Below are 19,608 nucleotides of genomic sequence, written 5' to 3'. Positions count from 1 at the left end.
GCATGCTGACATTAGCATTTAGCTTAAAGCACAGCTGTGCCAAAATACAGCCTCACAGAACCACAGGAAGGGATAGACTCTCAGTCTTGTTAAGACAAAACAGCTTCAGTTCTTTTAGCGCACACTGCCATATAATTTCTCTTTTTTAGTATGTCGGTACATACTTTGTCCAGCTGAATAAACTGTAACGTGCTGTTTTTGTTCTAACAAATTCAGAGATTTTTGAACAAAAAATAATTAATTGATAATAATAATCAATATTATTTATACACTCTGCCATTGAAATTATAAACAAATGAACAAGAAATAATTAACATGCAATATAACATAGTTTGATTGAAAGAAAATAAAGTGAGTAATAAATAATTGAGACAACTGCCTTTTTGCACATTGTGCCAATATAAATCAATAGCTGCACTTTTTGAATCACTAACTAAAGATGCTTTCTTCTCTCTTTCGGTTGCTCTGGAGTTCAACACAATTTGCCTTAATCAGGCAATCAATCATTATTAGATCTGTGTGCCACACTAGCACACAACAGGCAGATGTGGCCCCTAGCAAAATCTACAATCCCTAAATTGGGGCAGACACACACTTGTATGAGCGCTGTGACTCAGAGCTGCCAGAGCTCGCAAAGCAGCATTTTGCCTTTATTTGTCGACAAGGGGGTGGCACCAAGCTGCTTTACTGACATGTCTTTTCACAAAAAATTACAGAGAAAACACTCAGTGGAAATGTGTGTGCATGTCCCTGACGCTGTTTGTCACTTTGCATACAATACAATAAAAGCAGATCTTTTTTAAGAGTACAAATAGCGAAGAAATTGCGCTATATTCTTTCTCTTAAACACATGTCATGAATTATATTCGTGGAGCTTGACATGCTGTGACCTTGCTATAAAATACTTTTGAAAGCCAGAAACAGCTTCAAAAAGCCAAGACACACACACACACACACACACACACACACACACACACACAAAGTGCAGAATGCAACAATAATTTTACACGTACGTGCGAATGTTCCCCCTAATACATGCACAACTCTATTTGGCTCCATTGTTCAAATGGCATAAAAGATTGAATGAGACGATTTGGCACGACAGGAGAATAATCAGAGCATTACTGTGGTCCTTAGAGATCCTTTATTGAATGCATAACAATGAAGCTTGATTGGAATTGATAATGGCTTTGAGGACTAGGTTGCTCCTTTCCACTCACTAATTTGTTCCAAAGCAACCTTTGACATGCATGGGATTGCCAATAGGTAATTAGCCAACTGCAGAGAGGGGTCAAAATATGTGTGTTTATACCAAAAGAGAATACATTCTCCCTTACTGACTGAAAGCTTAAGCATAGTATCATCTCAAAACACTGCATCTGTGTCTCTGTCAATTTACATAAGCAGCCAGTACATTAAAAAAAAAGAGGATGTGTGTATGCGTGTTACAGAAGTTTATCTATATTTGGCTTCCAGTAGAAATGACTGAGCTCTGCATTACACCATGTGGGAGTGGAGGGTGAACCGTGTGATATTCCTGTATCAACACAAAGTCAGCATGAAGAAGTGCCGCGGACGTGAAAGTGCTGCTGACCTCGTCCATTTTTCTTCCAGTGCCATCAAGGCCACTGTGCTGCAATGCTCCACGCTGCATCCAATTGTGCAGAGTAAAAAGTGTGGAATCAGGGGCCCCTCCAGGCCACCAGCCCTCGGACACCTACACTTATGAGAGTCAACCGCAGTGTCAGCACCACGACCAACATGCATCATACAGCTGCCTCAAAGATGCCTGGGAAACAACGTTATCTGTCTACACACAGACAGCACAGGCCTGAGAATATATTAAACATAGACTGCACAGCGACCTTGATGGTATATTTCTCCTTTGATTGCACATTTTATACCATGCCAAATTCAGGTATTTGCTGCACACAGAGTTCCCGGGGTCCCAAATCAGTTTTATGAAACATGCAACATGATATTGTTTGATTGAATGCACCAAGACCAAATTGGATTCCCACTAACGCCTCCTCCCCTCCCTGCCTAGACAAGTACTGATGAAAGATAACCGCCTCTGCATTAATCAAAGAGATGGAGCATTTTGATCCCACTCTCAATTAGATTAGATTACATAAATTTAACAATTTGTACAAAACGTGATATCAATTATCAACAGGTCATTCAGTTTGATCTCTTGCCCAAATCTGCCACAGCAAAAAAAAGAGGAACTGCACACTGAATATGACTGCCTTTGGAAAAAAATGTGACTTTGTCATGTTTATTAATAGTGTGAGTAAAACTGGCTGTGGGAACTACGGCCACAATAGTCTTCCTCTAATATGCTAAGTGAATTATCTTACTTTTGTTGTACTTTATTTCTGCTTTCAAATGCATTCATTCCCACCAAAGAAACACTAACTTCCTTAAAACATACATGATCAGGCATGTCAATCACTGACAAGAGTGTGAAGTGACATGTGTCATTTATTACAAGAAGTGAACACTTTGAAAAACTATCCAGCTCTCAGTTCCTGTGCCTGTGAGTGTGTGTGCTGACTGTAAGTAGGACGTGATAGTGCTTACTGTTTGTTTAGGATTACAACACACTCTCAGGAGCGGATGGTTTGATTTGTGGGAGGAGAAGAGCAGGAATTACTCCCATCACATACTCCCATGTACCTCAAAATGCCAATAACTTGGAAAACAACAGATTACCCTAGAGTAGGTGAACCAAAAGTCAGACTTTGTTTATTATTTGGAGATGGAATAAGTATTTACTCCTCTACCAAACTGAAACATCTCTGTGTCACAGATGCAATCTATTCCATAGAGTCACCTCTTGATAGTTAATTAGGTGTCAGCAGCACAACCGAGGTAATTTAACCTTCATCAGGCTGTACCACATGAGAAGATAATGTAAGGGAATTATTCATTGCATATTTTAGCGGAACATGAAAAAAGCTTTACTTAGATAGAATGCAAAATTCAAAATTCCATAGTGATCGAGTCATTTGTGAAACAGTGAGCTTATTAGGCAGATATGGGGGAGACGGTGTGTGTGTGTGTGTGTGTGTGAGAGAGAGAGAGAAGGAAGGAAAAGCGAGGAATACACACACACACACAGATTTAGCACCAAAGCATTGACAATTAATAATCCTTAAGATCAAATGTGCAGTAAACAGCAATTATCTAGGGGCAATGTGATCAAAATCTACCACCTAATGATCAATAGATTCTGGGCTACTTTTTAAGCAGGTTGAGAAACAACCTTGAAACATGTGTCTCAGATGAGTTTGTCGCTAATAAGCCTAGGAATTTAAAAATATATAGACACACGTACCATCCAATGGCAAAAATATTCCTCCACCAGTTAATAAGTTAACTTTAAAAATGTTACACTAAAAGAACGACCATCCTCTGTGATGGTAGGAAAAACTTCATACATAAAGATAAAGAAGGAAATAAGGCAGGCTGAGTCACTGGCTTCTTTTAAATCTGAGCTGAAAATGTACTTTTATCGCACTGCCTTCCCTGATTTCACCTGATTCTAGGTTTTATATTTAGATATTATATTATTATATTATAAGTTGTCAGATATTCACTTTACAGCACTATCTGTTCCAAGTGAGAGTCAAATATAAATATAATGTGCATGAGTGAGTGAAACTAGCCAGTAAGCAAATAAAAAGTGACCTCAAATTGACCTTGTTGTTGAACTACTGTAGGGTGTTGTAGCCTGAAATGGTAAGGTATTGTCTTTCAGGGTATGAGAGCAATAATTTGAACAGAAAGGTCAGCTTGGTGGTATCAAGAAGAGCCATATTATAATTGGTAGGTATTTTGTATAGTTCAAATAAGGATATGAAAGCCTTATCAGCAGTTTTGCATTTACCTTCCTTAAGGTTGGCAGTTCTTAAGAAAATTAACTACAGACATAATGTTTTTAAGTATCCTATCACAGCCACATTTTACTCAGCCTAACAAAGTGGTTCCCAAACCTTTTCACACCAAGGACCCCTAAACTGACACAAATTATACCACAGATCCCTGTTTGATTTTGTCCAGGGGTCCCCCATTTGATAAGATTTTTGTTTTTACATGTTTTATTACAGAAAGTGTATGAAACCCATGACCAAAATAGTCACATATTCTGCCATTGTGTTACTTATGGATGGAATTATAGTGAAAATAAATTGCTCCCCTTTTTGCTGGGGACCCCCTGGAACCCCCTAAAAGACCCCTGGGGGTCCCTCACTTTGAGAACAGATTCAAAATGTAGGCTTCAACAGAAAAAAAAAGAATACATTTACAATAATGTAAGCTAAAGCCACCATACTCGCCAATGACTTCCACACGCTGTGAATGATCACAACTATTAGGCTGTATGTGAATATTATAATAGACCTTCACCCTGTCATTTGGGGTGGTGGTTAACACGGGAGACCCCGCTCCGTCCGTCCCAACAGTGAAATTGGCTTCGTGACCAGCAGGGAGAGACAGTGAGATGGGCGGTTTATAGTCTAGTGGCCGGGGCTCTTTTTGTTTTTGTGTTGGACTGGATGGGAGGGAGCAGCAGCCTCAGTACCAGGCACTGCTGTCTCTCACTACTGACTGGATAGACAGAGGAGGAGGCTGCTACATGCCGCCGCCACCACCGCTCCTGCTGCTGCTGCTCCTGCCTTTGTCGTAGAGGGACTTTTTTCACCGCGGCTACATTTTGAGCCAGAGGGATATTCTTTTTTTTCAATTTTTCTAATTTCTTCTTATTTTTTTACACGGATTCCGAAGTGGAAATAAGGCAGTCACGAGCGCACAAATGTACTCACTACACGAGGGCAGCGGTCTGCTTCTGCTGGCGGTCTTGGCAGGACTGCAGGTAATGTAGTCTCGGAGCGGTTTCTAGCGGAGTTACACCGGACAGTTTAGGTGCTTGTTTTTCAGAAGCGATACTGTTTGTTGAGTTACGAACCCGGCGGAGCAGCTGGCCTCACAGCAAGCACTTCGCCTGGCGTGTAGTTTGTAAAACAATGCTGTGTACATAGCATAAAATTCACCATAAAGTAGGTCTAGCTCGCGCTGTAATTACCGGCTAACGGTCATCTTTATTGTATGCTCACGAGGTGATGTGTCATTTGAAAAACTACGAACCTTTAAATTAATTTGGCGTATTTGAGTTAAAATAATTCAAATTCGCAATGACGTAGCTTAATTCAAGAGTTCATATCTGCTGAATCTTTATTGTCTGGAAGTTGGGGCGACACAGGCCCACATTAACCTAGTTTTCGCTAGGTTATATTTAGTTTAGGTTTAATATTTATGTAGATTGCTGCAGCGTGTCCCTGTCCCCCCGGCGAGTTAATTGCCTCTCTGGTAAAAGCCGTTATGAGCAACAATGAAAAGTAGCCTCCTGTAAAATTTAATGGAAGTACATTATGTATAGCCTAGCTACACGCAACAGTGATGGGATAATGATTGCTAGAGAGTGTCGGTGTAATTGGGTGTTTTAGTGGGAATTTGTTTTCTTTACTATGTGGCCACTTTGACAAAATTGAGTCCCCTGGGCAACAGAGAAGAGCAGTCGTCACATAGCTAAACAATGCAGTTTTTTGGCAGTTGAAATAGTTGTTGCAAAGCACTGGCGTCTGTGTTTAACACCACAGTGTTACATCCAGAATTTCACATCCTGGTGCCGTTGTTGTAATGTGCTAGAAATCCAGCTCTGCTCCCCTCCTCCCCCCCTATCCCTCTGCAAGCATTTTCCGTTTAAATTCCTCTGATTAAGAATGGCAAGTGGCACGGATACCACAATGCTCTTTTTCAGCAGGACTCCTCTCGTTTTACATTCTTTAGAGAGTGCATGTAAAGAAATAGAAGCCAGGCCTTCTAGTCTAGGAGCTGAATCAATGCTGAGGTTGTGTGATGGAGTATATTTGGACACGCTTGGACACCAGAGACTTGTTTTTTAACCTTTTGTGATTTATTTCCTTCTTGCGAAATTCATACTTTTCAGAAACGCCAGTCCCAGCGATTCTCAGATATTTTATTTCCTTCCAAATTCCCCATAAACCCAGATATCTGATATATTTTGTGTTGGCAGCCTAAGCACAGAGTTTTCCTTTTTAAAATCCAGTAAAAAAAAGGGCTATTGATCACAGTTATAGGCTCTCAGTTTCTTGAGAATCAGCTGTTGTTATTTCTGGTTTATTCAGACAGTTGCACATACATGTTTATTCCCACAACAGTGGGTCGTTAGCATTTACTTTTCATTCCCTTGTTCTTGTACTTCAAAGTGGAGTGTTTGTCCAGAGTTGTGTGCTGATCAGAGGGGCCGACCGAGAGCATTGGCTATAACCCTACGCTGTGCCTGGGCCCCTCCAGGGGGACAAATGGAGCTTGTTCTTGCCTAGCCATGCTTTTTGGCTAATGCTTAACCCTTTTGGCCTCATTATCCTAATTGCGGTTCCTGCTATAAAAACAACAGATGCTTTTGTACAACTGTGGGGACTCCAGAACGTGACCAAGAGGTTTTGGGGGCAACAGAGTGCATTTTTGAAGGTTGATTTATGACTCATTTTTGCTCACCCCCCTCCTCTGTTGCTCTCTCACCCCTCCATCACAGATTGCAGCAGAGTGCAGGGGCACCCCACCATGCAGGCCAGGCTTCTCTGAAGATGTATACAAGGTTGTGGTGCCAGATATCACAGAGAAAGGACAGCCCCTTTTCAACGGTGAGTGGTGAAATTTTCCTAGTGCTGTTCCGTGCTGGATGCTTGTTATGTCTGTCTTTGATTGAGTGTGTGTATGTGTGTGTGTGTGTGTGTGTGTCTCGGCATGAGCATCAATTGTGCGTGTTTGCCTCCATGTGTTACATTTCAGGGAGGATCAGAATGAGCCTGACATATTTAAACAATTAGCTTCGGTGTAGTTGTGTGGTACTGCAAGTCTTGTAGTTTGCCTTGTAAACCAGCTCAAATGTGGTTCAACTTTATATGGCTCCTATCCATTTTGCTTACATGCAGCTTTTTCTTTGAGAGGAGACGCACACGTATATGGATCGTAACTTAAATGCTAGATCATACTTTGTGGCCAGACAGTTTTTGCAATTTGCATTTTTTTGCATTTTCCTGAGACGGTTTTTAACTGCTGGCTTTGTTATTAAAAGTGGGAAAACTTTGTAGATTTCACTGGGGACACTTCTTGTTGCAGTGAATAAAAATCAATTACATACAGATTTGAATACTTTTGCAACATTAATCAAACAAATAACCTAGCTATTAAACATCCCATGCCTTGTGCTGGTGCTTTGAATTATTTTAATTATCATCTGCCATTATTTTGCATTTGTCTTGTCCTAATTAAACAGCACCTCAGTGCAGATTTAAACTGCATGCAGTGAATATTTTGTCTGTTACTTTAAACACTTTTACGCCTCAAGGTTCCTGCTTGAATCATATGGTAATGTGTCCAACTGCAGTGTTATACCGCTAAGCCCACTCAATGGCGGTAATAACAGTAATTTAAGTATCTTTCAAATTGTTTGTTACAGCAATAGTCCTTCTGTCACGAATTCAGCCCTAGTAAGTTTAGATTTTTCTCCTCAATATACATATAACCAGGTGCAAACAAGAAAGTGAAAAAATAATGATTTTTTTTCAGTAGTCCATTACATTGCAGAAGGCATGACCAATACTGCCTCTTTGGAGTTTAATATTGGAAAAATGAGGATGCAGCTACCGTGAAACGGTACGTAGTGTAGGTCTACAGACTGTAATAAAAACTGGAATATATCACCAGTGTGTCATTAGGCAGGTTAGAGCCTGGAGGTCATTTGGACCAGAAAACATTCTCACTTGTGTAGGATTTCACAGTGTATGCCTAAAACTTGCATGCTGCCGTTGGTGTGAGTCAGAGAGGTGGAGGGAGAGGTGGCAATGACGAGAGAGGAAAGGAGAGAGAGAAGAGAGTGCTTAGATGGGTGGGTACAGCTTTCACTGGGCTTTACCTTGTACACAAGTTTCCGTTTGATCCTGCAGGTGATGGATTTCCTTCTTTTGGTTTGTGGATGAGCCGTGACCGGGGGTAATCAGGTTCCCTTTTGTTTGCCCCCCTCCCCCCCCTCTGCACAACCCCCTCTCCTATTTTCTCTGCCTTCCCCCTCCCCCAGCGAGTTGTTGCTCTGTGGAGATTTCCTTGACAGAGAGGGGCACTCCTGTGTCATTGTAATGCAGCAGGGCTCACCAGCGTGGGATGATGTTAATGAAACTGCATTCTCTAATGAAAAGCTCCTGTGGCATGTTCTGAAAGACAAAGCCCCCACAGTGTGGAGAGTAGGGCCAAGTTTTTCAACTTTGCTTTCACCATGCTGGTTTGCAATATTGTTCTTGACCTGGAGCTGAGGGTTTTTTTCTTCTATAGCCGCATGTAGCAGGCTAATGCTTTATATTTCCTTGCATTTCATTAACTTTGTCAATTGTGACCTGAAAGGCCTTAAGTAATGAATGGAAAAGCATTGAGCAGTTGTTGTTTGGAGGCATTTTTATTAAACAACCCCGAGAGCTTCTGGCACGCTACAACAGAACGCATAGGCCTTGTTGTCTTAAAAATAACTTAGTCAGCTAATTCCACTGTGCATAAACAACTTCTTAAGTTTTCTGTTTTGGTGCTTTGCTTATTTGAAATGGGATCTGCTTGAATATCAGTGTAATACTATCAGTATGCTTTGTTAGGTGTCAGTAACATGACTCTTTTGCACATATTGTATTGCTGTTGACCCCACGTATGCATGAGATGCAGCAGAGGTGTGCTGTTAGATATCTTTGTCGCATCTAATTGCAGTCTCTTCTTTGTTATTGATTAAGAGAATACACACCCTGAGGTCTGTAAAACCTTGAAATGACGGCAGTTCACATGTAAACAGCTGACATTGTATGCGCTAAATTGAAGACATCCTGTGGATTTGATGATGGCAATTGTGGCCAGCCAGTTAACATAGCTATTTGATTGTAAGATTTAATCACAATCCTGGGGGCGTCAGTTAACATAGCTATTTGATTGTAAGATTTAATCACATTCCTGGGGGCGTCTACTAGACTTTAACTGTTAGCTGGCCAAGTGATGCCCCATTGATTTTCAATAGAATTGTTAAAATGCATTTCTTCAAAGTTGCTTGGCAGAGCAGCAAAGAGAAAAGCCAGGAAGGACAATTATTCTTCTATGAGAACTCCTCTCCAATGATCCATTGAAGGGAGGTTGCCTTCATTGTTTGCAGATACAAAACCACATCAAGATTAGGAGGCTACTCACTGTCTATCCTCTGGGGCCCATATGACCTTGTTTTTTAAGGCTGGAATATTTGCTCTGGCCTGATAGTGAGTGGCGAGAAATGACGAGACGTAGTTATTTATTATCAGACCATCATGCAGCTTAAATCTTTAAACATTTGTGCAGTTTTTTTTCTCCTATCTTGTTTAGTTGCTTGATAAAGCGACTTGTTTTACTAAATTGCATTTAATTTCAGGTAGGCTGCGGGTGGTTTGCCTCTGGGTAATGGAATTCTAGTGGCTTTGGAGAGCTGACACACATTGTGCCGCTTTTTCCAGATGAGGCCTTTAAAGCAGGGTTGCGATGTGAGTCAGTCGGAGCATTATTCAGCAGAGGTTTCCCTCCCTAAAAACTGGGTTAATGAAAAGCCCAAAAGCCTAATTGAGCTTAATACACTCTTTTATGCTGCTGTTCTGCCATCCCTACCCCCAACCATCTATTCTGCTTTCATTTTTCTTTCCTCCACCCCTCAGCTCTGTGTTTTACTTCTTTTCTTGACAATTATGCAAGCTGTGGCGATGAAAGAGATGTATGTTTATAGTCTTCCTTAGCCGGGGTTCAAGTGCTTTGAATGTGAGCGTGTCAAGAGGGTCCAGTGAGCCAGCTCCACAGATGAGTTGGGGGGGGGGGGGGGGATTTACAGTTGACCAGCTTAGTAATGTGATTGAAACAATTAGCGTCAACGTCAGCAGTGGGAACATGAACTGGAAAGCTCTCACGGGCTAAATATATGAGAATTTTCTGTTAATCTATCATTAGGTGTAATTACCTCTCTTTGCTGTGCTTACTTAAAGCAAACCATTTAAACAAACCGAAATTTCACCCTTTTGACAAGAAAAACATCATATATGCGAAATCCTCAATTTTGCACTGACTGAGCCCATTTTTATGTTGTTCTGGTTCTCTGCACTCTGTTGAGATTCTGATGGCCCAGGGTACAGCTGGGGCCACTCAGATGTGTTTAAGGGGCCCCAGTGTTTGGTGAGATGTGACCCTGCTCGACCCTCTCTTGTAAACTGGGCCAAGTGCTCAGCAACATATTCAACCCTTTTCTCCTGCTCATAGGCTGGGGATCAGGTTAGTGGGGTTTCCTGGTAAGGTCTAGATGAATAGAAGACCAGGCAACAAGGTCCTGACCCTTCACCAGGGAGGCCCCAAATGCATGGCACCCCTACCTAATGTTGTTCTGACCTACGAAGTTGATTGTTTATCACTTAGAGACGCAGCGAGATTTAAAAACCTGGGGTTTGCAGGCAGTCTGGATAGCAAATTATAAATTATAAATCAGTGTTTGTCGTCCAACTGCATGATGGATAGTAAATAATTATTATGGCCCTTGTGGTATGGGCCAAGGACTATAAGGGCCTATCTCTGGAACACTGCTGAATGTAAATTTTATATAGGTTTTTTTTTTTTTTTAATCTATGATGGAGCTCTGTTGTTTATTAAAATATTCATTACAGGTTGATGACTTTGAGGAATAGCCTGGAAGAGTATTTTGTGAAGCCCACAGTGTCAGAAAAGGAGTCTGCTGTTGAGATCTTTGTGTTTGAGGTGCATGAGGTCCACATCGATGTCTGTTCCAATGCTGAATAATTCAATAGTCAAACATGACTTTCTTAACACTCAAATCCCTGTTCGAGATGAGATCCATAAGCACAGAGGAGCCATCATGCAGCAGATGAGTAACATGAAGAGCAACATGAGACACAATGAGGCTCTTCCTTTTTAATAGCATAGTGGCTGCTGCATGTTTGACATATTTTCTTTGTTATTATGGGACATCAAAAGCAACCCCATGACCGACTATCCTTCTCCTTCTGGGGTCCAACCTCAGCTCCTCTTCATTTGTGTAGACACAGGCGGCAGTTTTACTGTAAGTTTGTTTGTAAGAGCAGTTCATTGCCCCAACCCCCTTCTTTTTTTTTTGTCTGGAAGTGGATCAATAAATTCAGGGTCTTTGTTTGCAGTGATCAATATGTTGTAATGAAGGCTGCGCTCCAATTCCCAGCTAAAGCATCACTGGTGGGTTGGGTTTGAATTTGTTTTATTCTTTATTGTTATCAGCCTGCATAAATTTATTTTCAGCTCCCTTCACTATGTCTTTTTTTTTTTTTCCCTGGGAGCACCATGGCCTAGATAACCACCACATATTGTGACGGCAGATTGAATCTTGGCAGTATATGGTTTTGGAAAGTAACCTTTGATGCAGTTTGCTTACAATATAACAAGGAAGCAGAGAAGGAAGCTCTAGTCAAGTGCTAGTGGTAGGCCCACCACAGCTCCACAGATGATCACAGCTCCATTGCAGTCCTAAGGCAATATTGTAAAGATGAAATGATAATAATGTTAGCGTATTAAAGGCAGTGCAGCCATCTGTGGCTAATTTGTGGGTGTGCTTTCTGAGCCTGCTAGGTGGCATGACAGGATAGGACATATTTTATTTATTTCTGACCTTTTTATGCTCCAAATTCTCACTAAACCAAAGGTAGTCTGAAAATATTCCCTCCATATTTGGTGGCAGACTATGCCTTAATACTGATAAAGTATTTTGTAGAGGGCTGACATTGCCTTGATGGCTTTTCATCACCTCTGTTCATATCACTCTTATCAGCTACAGGCCCTGCCCTCTGCTATTGGCACCTAACAGTGTGCCTCTGACATTGGGCAGTAGTTAATGTGTCCCTCTAGCCCGTTTTACACAGTTTGTTCAAGGTGGGAATGTTGCACTTTTATTCCACCTCGCCGTTCTGTATAAAGGGTACAAACACGAAATGGGGGGGGGGGGGGGGGGGGGCGCTTGTTGTAGTCACATTGCTGGATCTACATCTGTGTATAACGGGACAGCCAGCGTGGCGGGACTACACGCCGACACTGTTGTGTTACACGTCACGCCTCTGGTTCCGGAACGCCGACATACTATCTAAAATCACACACGAGGGCGGCATTATGCCGGCTTTGTTTGGTTCAGTGTAAAAAAGCAAAGCCAGCATAATGATGAGTCTTCTTTACGTCAATATTGCAGGATCTCTGTATAACAGAGGCTTCTCTCATGCCTTTGAGAATGTGGGGGTTTGTCCTTGACATATAATTAGCTTGTTCAACCCAGTCAGTTCTTGGTGGTGGTCTAGAGGGGTAGGTGGCAGAAATAGTGACTTCTATGACTGGGGGGTTGGTAAAGGCTATTTGACCTAGATCACCTCGATCAACACAAGGTTGAACATTTGACTGAAAATCAGCAGTGAGAACAATGCTGTATTATCTGTCTGGTTAAACACAGATTGTCGTTTGTCTCTCACAAGGTTTCATGTAACTACATTTGCCAAATCAAAATTTCATTGTTTATTATAATTTGATATACAGAGTTGAGAAGCAGGCCTTTCATTGAATTGCTCCTTTTGCACAGTCATGTGAAGGTTATGGGGGGGGTAGGGCGGTTTATATGTTATTTGGTTTGAGATCACACCTGGGCCCCACCAGCCGTGACACCGTATTGCAAAGGTTTTAAAATTGATGCGTGCGCTTCCATCTAAAAGACTGTCAAAAGAGTAAAGATTTATTTATTCCACTAAAAACAATCCTTTTTTGCGGTCGGTCATGACATGAGAAGGAGCTGGAAATCATTCTTCACCGCGGGTTGTATTTTAATGTGAAGAACACCCAGGAAGTGCATGAGATGACCCCGCTATGTAATGAGGCCGTGTATAAATAGCTGTATTGACCTGACTTTCTGCATATATGCCTTCATATAACTAGGCTAGTGTTATTTTTCACCAGTGAAATACTAGAAAAATTGTGGAAAACAAAACGCCCGTTCGCACCTAGAAGACAATACATCAGCGCTATGGATTTAATTGTTTACTCTTCAAGGGACTGATTTGTAGATTTCACTGCCGCTTTTCTTCCAGCCTTTTTTTGGCTGGTAGAGCAAACAACTCCATATCTCTTTCACAGATCCTGTCTCTACAAAGAACGCTCTGTTCGCCGTGTTGCCCCAGCTGTTCATTGTGCAATACCCCCGTTCGATTTTGCCCTCAGTTTCTCTCTCTCTGCCGTACTTGTTTTTCTCATTATGTCAAGCTAGTTGAGAGTATACAGAGCCTTGTCCTCACGTTTTCCATTGGCAAGCATGTGAAGGGAAGCCACTCCCATTCCCCACTACTTTTTGTCTCGTTAAATCTTTTGTTCGTAAGGCAACACGTTTTAGCTTCAGCTTTGTCGCTTTGGGACAAGAGTGCTTTCACCGGCTGCCCAGATGTAGATTCAACAGCATTACCTGACTCATTTATCTATAAATGTCAGACAGCAGGCAGGCACAGTGTCTTTGTCTGCAGGGTCAAACAGGGAAGCTAATACTCAAATGAATATATTAATGAGAGAGTTTGCACAAATGTAGAAAATAGAAAAAAAAAAAGGACTAGCCCTGTGTTCAACCTTTTTCTGTATGCGGGTGACACACATAGCTCACATTTTCAAACCTCACGCTGTGTTCAAGAGGCTACATGAATTGGCTCACTATTATTTCTCTGACAACAAAAGAGAAATTTGAAGCAGGGACACATTAATTGACCCAGATACTGTAACCATGTTCACAAAGGCCAATATCCTGCCCGAGAAGAGGCGACTACCTCCTGCGGGCCACGCCAACTATTGTGTTCCGGCAGAGGCATCAATTTCAACGCACCAGCGCGTCTCTGGACACTAGCCTCTGATGACTCGCTAGGTTGTGTCTCGTGACATTCTCCATGCATCCTCCTTTTATCTACCACTCCCTTCCCTTCCCTTCCCCCGCCACACGTTTTAAGATGGAGGAGCTCCCCTGGCTCTAGTCTTTACAGTGATTGATGTGACTTAATTGAGTAATGCAAGGACAGTACTGAAGCATTTAGTCCTTTATTCTACAACTGAGTTTGTTTCTTAGGGTGACCTTGCTTGCTTCATGGCTTCAGTCATGAGTGTGATGTCCAATTTTAGTGGTGTTGGTAATATTTTTGATAGATGGCTGTTTGAGATTTTGTGAAGCTGGTGGTTTTTTTTGGTAGTTCCTTACAGCAAGTGTTCTTTTTTTTTTACACTAAATAGTGCTGTGTGTCTGAGCCTGTTGGAAGGCAGGATATGAATAAACCTGATTCACATTCACTATAGATTGATCATATCATCACAGGGACATGTGGGATGTTTTGTTTGTCTTACTAAATAAAGAACGTCGTTACTTTTATTTATAGCAAAAACATATTTTTGTTTAATCTCGATTGGATCGGTGATCGTGAACATTACCCCTCCCAAACTGTCGGCTCAGCATATGAGCATATGTAACCCACCATAATACTAGTCTCTAGTGATCTACTGTTACCAGGCCTTGCTGACACCAGTGTCTGCTATCACAACACGGATATTATGATTGACCTGCAGCAATTTCTAGTCTCCATTTGAGCGTACACTATGGCAGCGAGCAACATATCGCTCCGCAGCCCGAGTTGTCTGAGTTTATATTATCTCTGCCTCTGTCGATATTTACTGAGGCATTAAAGAGCGTGCAGCATGTCACCACTTTATTTCCTGTGGCACTGCCTGCTCAGCAGGACAGGGGCTGCAGGGGGGTAGATTCTTAGTGAAGGGTGTAACTGCTGCTACAAGCTGAACATCTGCTAATTTCAACAAACACGTTGAGTCTGACTTGCATAAAATAACTCGTGTGATAGGCCTATGTGCCATTGAGGTGGCTAAGATAAGGGCATGTTATTTTCTGATTTCTGTCATTGTAAATTATGTTCTGTCTCAAGTTGTGAGCATTATAAATGAAATTGTGGAGTGTTTAGGGTCAGAGAGATTCAAAACAAACAAATCAAAACAATTTTTGTACGTTTATACTGAGTCTGCTCTAATTGCCAGCATCTTAGCTAAAATTTTATATACATCTAGCAAAAGTTGAAACAACCTAACGGAGTCCTCCTTCACGCTGTATGTCCAATATTCTCTGTTTTTTTAAATCCCTAGTTTGTTCCATTATCTGTATAATAAAATATCTCTCTCTTTGCCTTGCTAGATGTTTAATTTTTCTCACTAGTCACTTGTTTTCTTTGGCTCTCAGCCATTTTGTGCTGGGCATGTGGAGTCTGCCTGTGTGAGGTTGTGATCTCAGAGCAGCTGCCCATTAGGGCTGCTCATTTAATTGCATTAAAATCAATACTTAAATTCATAATTGTATGCAATCTCATCCGTAGGTGACAATGATTTAGATTAGTAGGAGATAAGTCCTATATGGCTAAACACAGCTAAAGTCTAACTAAATTGCAAATTTAAATCAAATGAGCCAGCAAAAAGGACATCTGGCTGGTGTTGGTGAGGAAGAGAAATCAAATGTATCCAGCATCAGTTCTGACAAAAAAAATATGTTTGGACCAGAATAAAGGCCAAATTCTGTTTCATGGCACTTTTCTAGCCAACGGATGAGGACTATTGACTGTATATAAATATAAACTTCATGGCAACTCACCAAAAATGAAGCCAATATATCTTGATCAGTCCCTGGTGGCTGGCTGCAGTATAAGTTATAAGTCCTGCCCCCTCCATGTTAGTGGATGGGACATGAGTCAAACTAAAAAATCAAAGTAGGCCTACATGTTAAATAAATTTTCCCACAGATGGATTCTGTCATTTTAGGTAGTTCTTCTCACGCTGATGTTTGTCCAAATGCTAATTTTTCTGATAAGTTTGTTTTTAATTAGTTATTTGACAATATAAAAAGGGGACGTGATATCATAATTGACAGCTGTGACGGCTGCTCTCAAACCTCCGTCAGGTGGCAGGACGGCTGAGGGGGGGCGTGTCCCACAGGCCATCGTCCCGCTGCCCAACTCTACTGCGCAGACTCTGGCTCCAAATGATGTCACACAAGCAAGATGGCAGCTCCTGGAAAGGAGATGTTTTGGCTTCACTTTGTATTGTAGCAGGAAGTGGAGACATGTCATCCATCTTTATGCACAGTCAGTAATGATGACAGTCAAAAACATATAGCAAGCAAATCAAAGTTGCAACTCTGGAGGGTAACGCCAAAAAAAAAGAAAAAAAAAAAGATTAAGACTACCCAAAAATCCCTGCTGCCTCGAGGGTCTAATCTCCTGGTGTTTGGAGGAGAAAAAGTAAACAAAACTTAATATTGATATCAAAAATACCGAACAAAAATAACATTTTATTCTGAAAATTGACAGAAATGTCAAAGTCCTGCCTATTGATTGATGTGTTTTATCTCAAACGCAGTGCGCACTCCGTTTGTAACCTAGGCAACAGTAACGTAAGTTTCCAGATGCTTTGCAGCAATCCCACCTACCTACATCTCAGTCCACCTTAGTGCAATACACTCAATCTCCTACAGGTCCTCTGTCAACCCTTCACTCTTACACTAAGTGTTTTAAGCACTGTGACCTTTGTAGAAGATAAGCTTCCTCCAGCTGACTTGAAGAGTTTGGAATAACGGCCTCAACCATTAATTTATGGCATTGCTAACCATATGAGGGCTATGAGCCAAGGTTATTGACCTTTCACGCCTGTCACTAGTGATAGAGGGAGCCAGATCCAGAGGGAAAATGAATTGGGCTTATTAAGGAGCTGGGCTTTGAATCAAACCTAGGAGGCAACTTTATTCTTCGGTTTTCTTTTTTCATTGAAGTCATTACTTTTTTACACTGTTTGACCAATTGTCTTCTGCTAAAGTAGAAATTGAGAGCGCATACAGCAGGAGTTACACTGAATCATAATACCCCCCTGAATGTGTCTATGAAAGATCAGGGTGCGATGCGTGAACTGCCTGAAGGATTAACACTTGGAGCACAAAACATATTACAGCAGCACATCTTGAACTGAGGTCATTATTATCAGATGAGGGATTTTGTGGATTCGGAATCACTAATCAAAGTTTGTTTTTTTTTTTCTGCAAAGGCGATTTGAACTGCTAGACTGGCTTTGCAGTTTTATTTTAATCACAAATTATTTTTGTATTTGTGGGTCTATGCTTGTGATTTACTTGTACATTTGTAGCTGTAAGACAAAGGAGGAAAGCTGAACAGGCAGAAAACCATTTGAATAAAATGAAGCATGTAAAGAATGTTGTGCAGACTGCAGAGAAACAGAGCCATGGATAGAGAAGATTGAGCATGTTATTTCAGCCCTGTCCTCCTTCAGATCTCCCAGTCTGTAAAACCTGGTGGGAGGCAAGGGAAGCATGCATTTATATTGGATCAACATGCTATGATGTTATTTTTCCAGCTCCACTACTTGTGTTTATAATCATACCTGGTCCCTGATGGGGTTCAACTAAAACCATTTTTATTGACTCTGGAGAAGCTTATCTCTGCCTGATGCATTGTTTGTACATAGGACCACAATCACATCCCAGTGGAAATAAGCAATGGATAATAACAGAGAACTTGTGCCATGAATGTGTTTTTGTTATTAGAGGATATCCCTGCTGTGGTCCAACTTAAAGGACATTTTTAATATTGTACATTTGTTCCGTTCATACATATACCTCAGATATTACAAGTGGGCTTCACTATAACCTTAATTAGGGAGCGAGAGCAGAGATGGAATCACTGATGCTGCTTCAGCCGCCCCCTGTAGTATTAATTTAGAGGAGCTTGTTGAATTTTTCAAGTGTTTGTTTATTTGCAGCGAGATAGCCAGAGGATGAGGTAAAAGGACTAACGCATAAGGATTTTGGGTGCTCGAGTGTGCTATTTCTGAATGCAATGCATACTTTTGTGTTTAGGGAGAGGGGGGGGGAAACTTATTTGCGTGTTCAGGTGGACTACTTATCAAATACAGTATGTACAAAATGGAAAAAATGTTATCTTTGCCTGTGGCTAGCAGGGGTACATATGAGTGGGAGGGCTATTTTGGACCTGAAAAGCTCCATATCGCAAAAGCTTATACCTCGAGCGGGGAAGTGGGTGCCAGCTGATGGAGAAAACACACACTTAGGGTATGTTCACACTGCAGCTAAATATGGTTGTTACTCTAAATTTGAAGTTCACATACAGTTCAGTTAAAGAGCATGATCACCATGTTCTGAGAAAGAAGTGAATTGATGAAGTGAAAGAAGTGACTGCTTGAAATATCCAGCAAAATTTCAGTGTGTAGGCTATATACATGGTTGATTTATGCAGTGTGTAGCAAAAATCACATGGGACTACTAGAAGTCAGCATGATCATAGTTATAGTGTGTTTTTTTACACTCTTCTGCATCCTCTTTGAGGTGTGAGAGGCATATTTTTTTTATGCAAAATGCCACCTTGGCTACTCATTGTGATAAAGATGTACATCCTCACATTTTCAACAAAGAAGCCACCTTTACTCTGAAGTTGCTCCCATCATGGACCATTTTGTGGTCTGGGACCAAATGCTGCACTTTACACCAAGCAATTTCCTTAAAGGTACTAAATCTGTCGGGGGGCAAAGCACATGAAGTCACTGACGCTTTATCACTAGCTAATGGATAAAATCACACCTTTGGTTGTTTGAGCAATCGCCCCACGCTGAAAAAAGAAAAAACTGTTCATAAAGCTGGTGGAGCCAACATTTCTGATCTGTACTAATGTTAGGGTCGGGTCGGTTTACCAAGGGCTCGAAATACAAACGAGACGGTGCTAGATGGAAGGAGTGCACTGAGGTAGTTACCACATTATTTCATTTATTATTTTGATGTTAAACTTTATAAAAAAGAAAAGTTAAGTTGAATGGTTGTCGTGAGAAATAAAAACACAGTGTGTCACTCATTGTCCTGATTGTGGTGCCGTTACACTCTCGTTCATGGGCTCATTATGTTCCACTCACTTAATGGTAAAATTCAGTATTACCAGTCTGGTATTTATCAAACCGGCTTGAAAATTTTTACATCGGTCCAACCCTAACCAACTTTGCTGTGGTTACAGGTGTTAGTAATGGATAAAGACATTTATTCTGTTTACCTCTTTATACTCATCATACTCTGCTCTGATGTAGTATGTAATTTAAAATCCCTGTCAGTGGTTGATAGAGATGTCAAACCCCCACCGTCCATTAGTCATTAGGGTTTCACTCAATTAAGACAATTTTGTCTATTTTTATGGGAAATTAGAAATTAGTCTTTAGTAATCACTGGAATTTAGGGCAACCTTTTTAGAGACAATAATGTTGTAAAAACATTTTGACAAGTAATCAAGTTATAGATCAACATAAGAAATCCAATGACAAGTTGACAAAGAACTACTTCAGTCGAGAAAACCAAGTATGCTGTGGATGATTTGCCAA

The 19,608-nt window shown here is 41.1% G+C and overlaps 1 protein-coding gene across 1 annotated transcript in view; it reads left to right on the top strand.

Moving 5' to 3' along the window:
• The first annotated feature begins 4,523 nt into the window (after positions 1 to 4,523).
• cdh2 (cadherin 2, type 1, N-cadherin (neuronal)) overlaps positions 4,524 to 19,608 on the top strand; it is a 60,529-nt gene continuing 45,444 nt past the window's right edge. The window contains exons 1-2 of the mRNA XM_044367650.1: positions 4,524 to 4,876; positions 6,620 to 6,728. Of these exons, the coding sequence (XP_044223585.1) occupies positions 4,817 to 4,876; positions 6,620 to 6,728 (169 nt within the window). The 5' untranslated portion in view covers positions 4,524 to 4,816. The remainder of the gene's footprint in view (positions 4,877 to 6,619; positions 6,729 to 19,608) is intronic.

Source organism: Thunnus albacares, chromosome 12 (genome assembly GCF_914725855.1).
Source record: "Thunnus albacares chromosome 12, fThuAlb1.1, whole genome shotgun sequence".
NCBI classification, from domain to species: domain Eukaryota; kingdom Metazoa; phylum Chordata; class Actinopteri; order Scombriformes; family Scombridae; genus Thunnus; species Thunnus albacares.
This window is presented reverse-complemented; position numbering and strand designations above follow the sequence as displayed.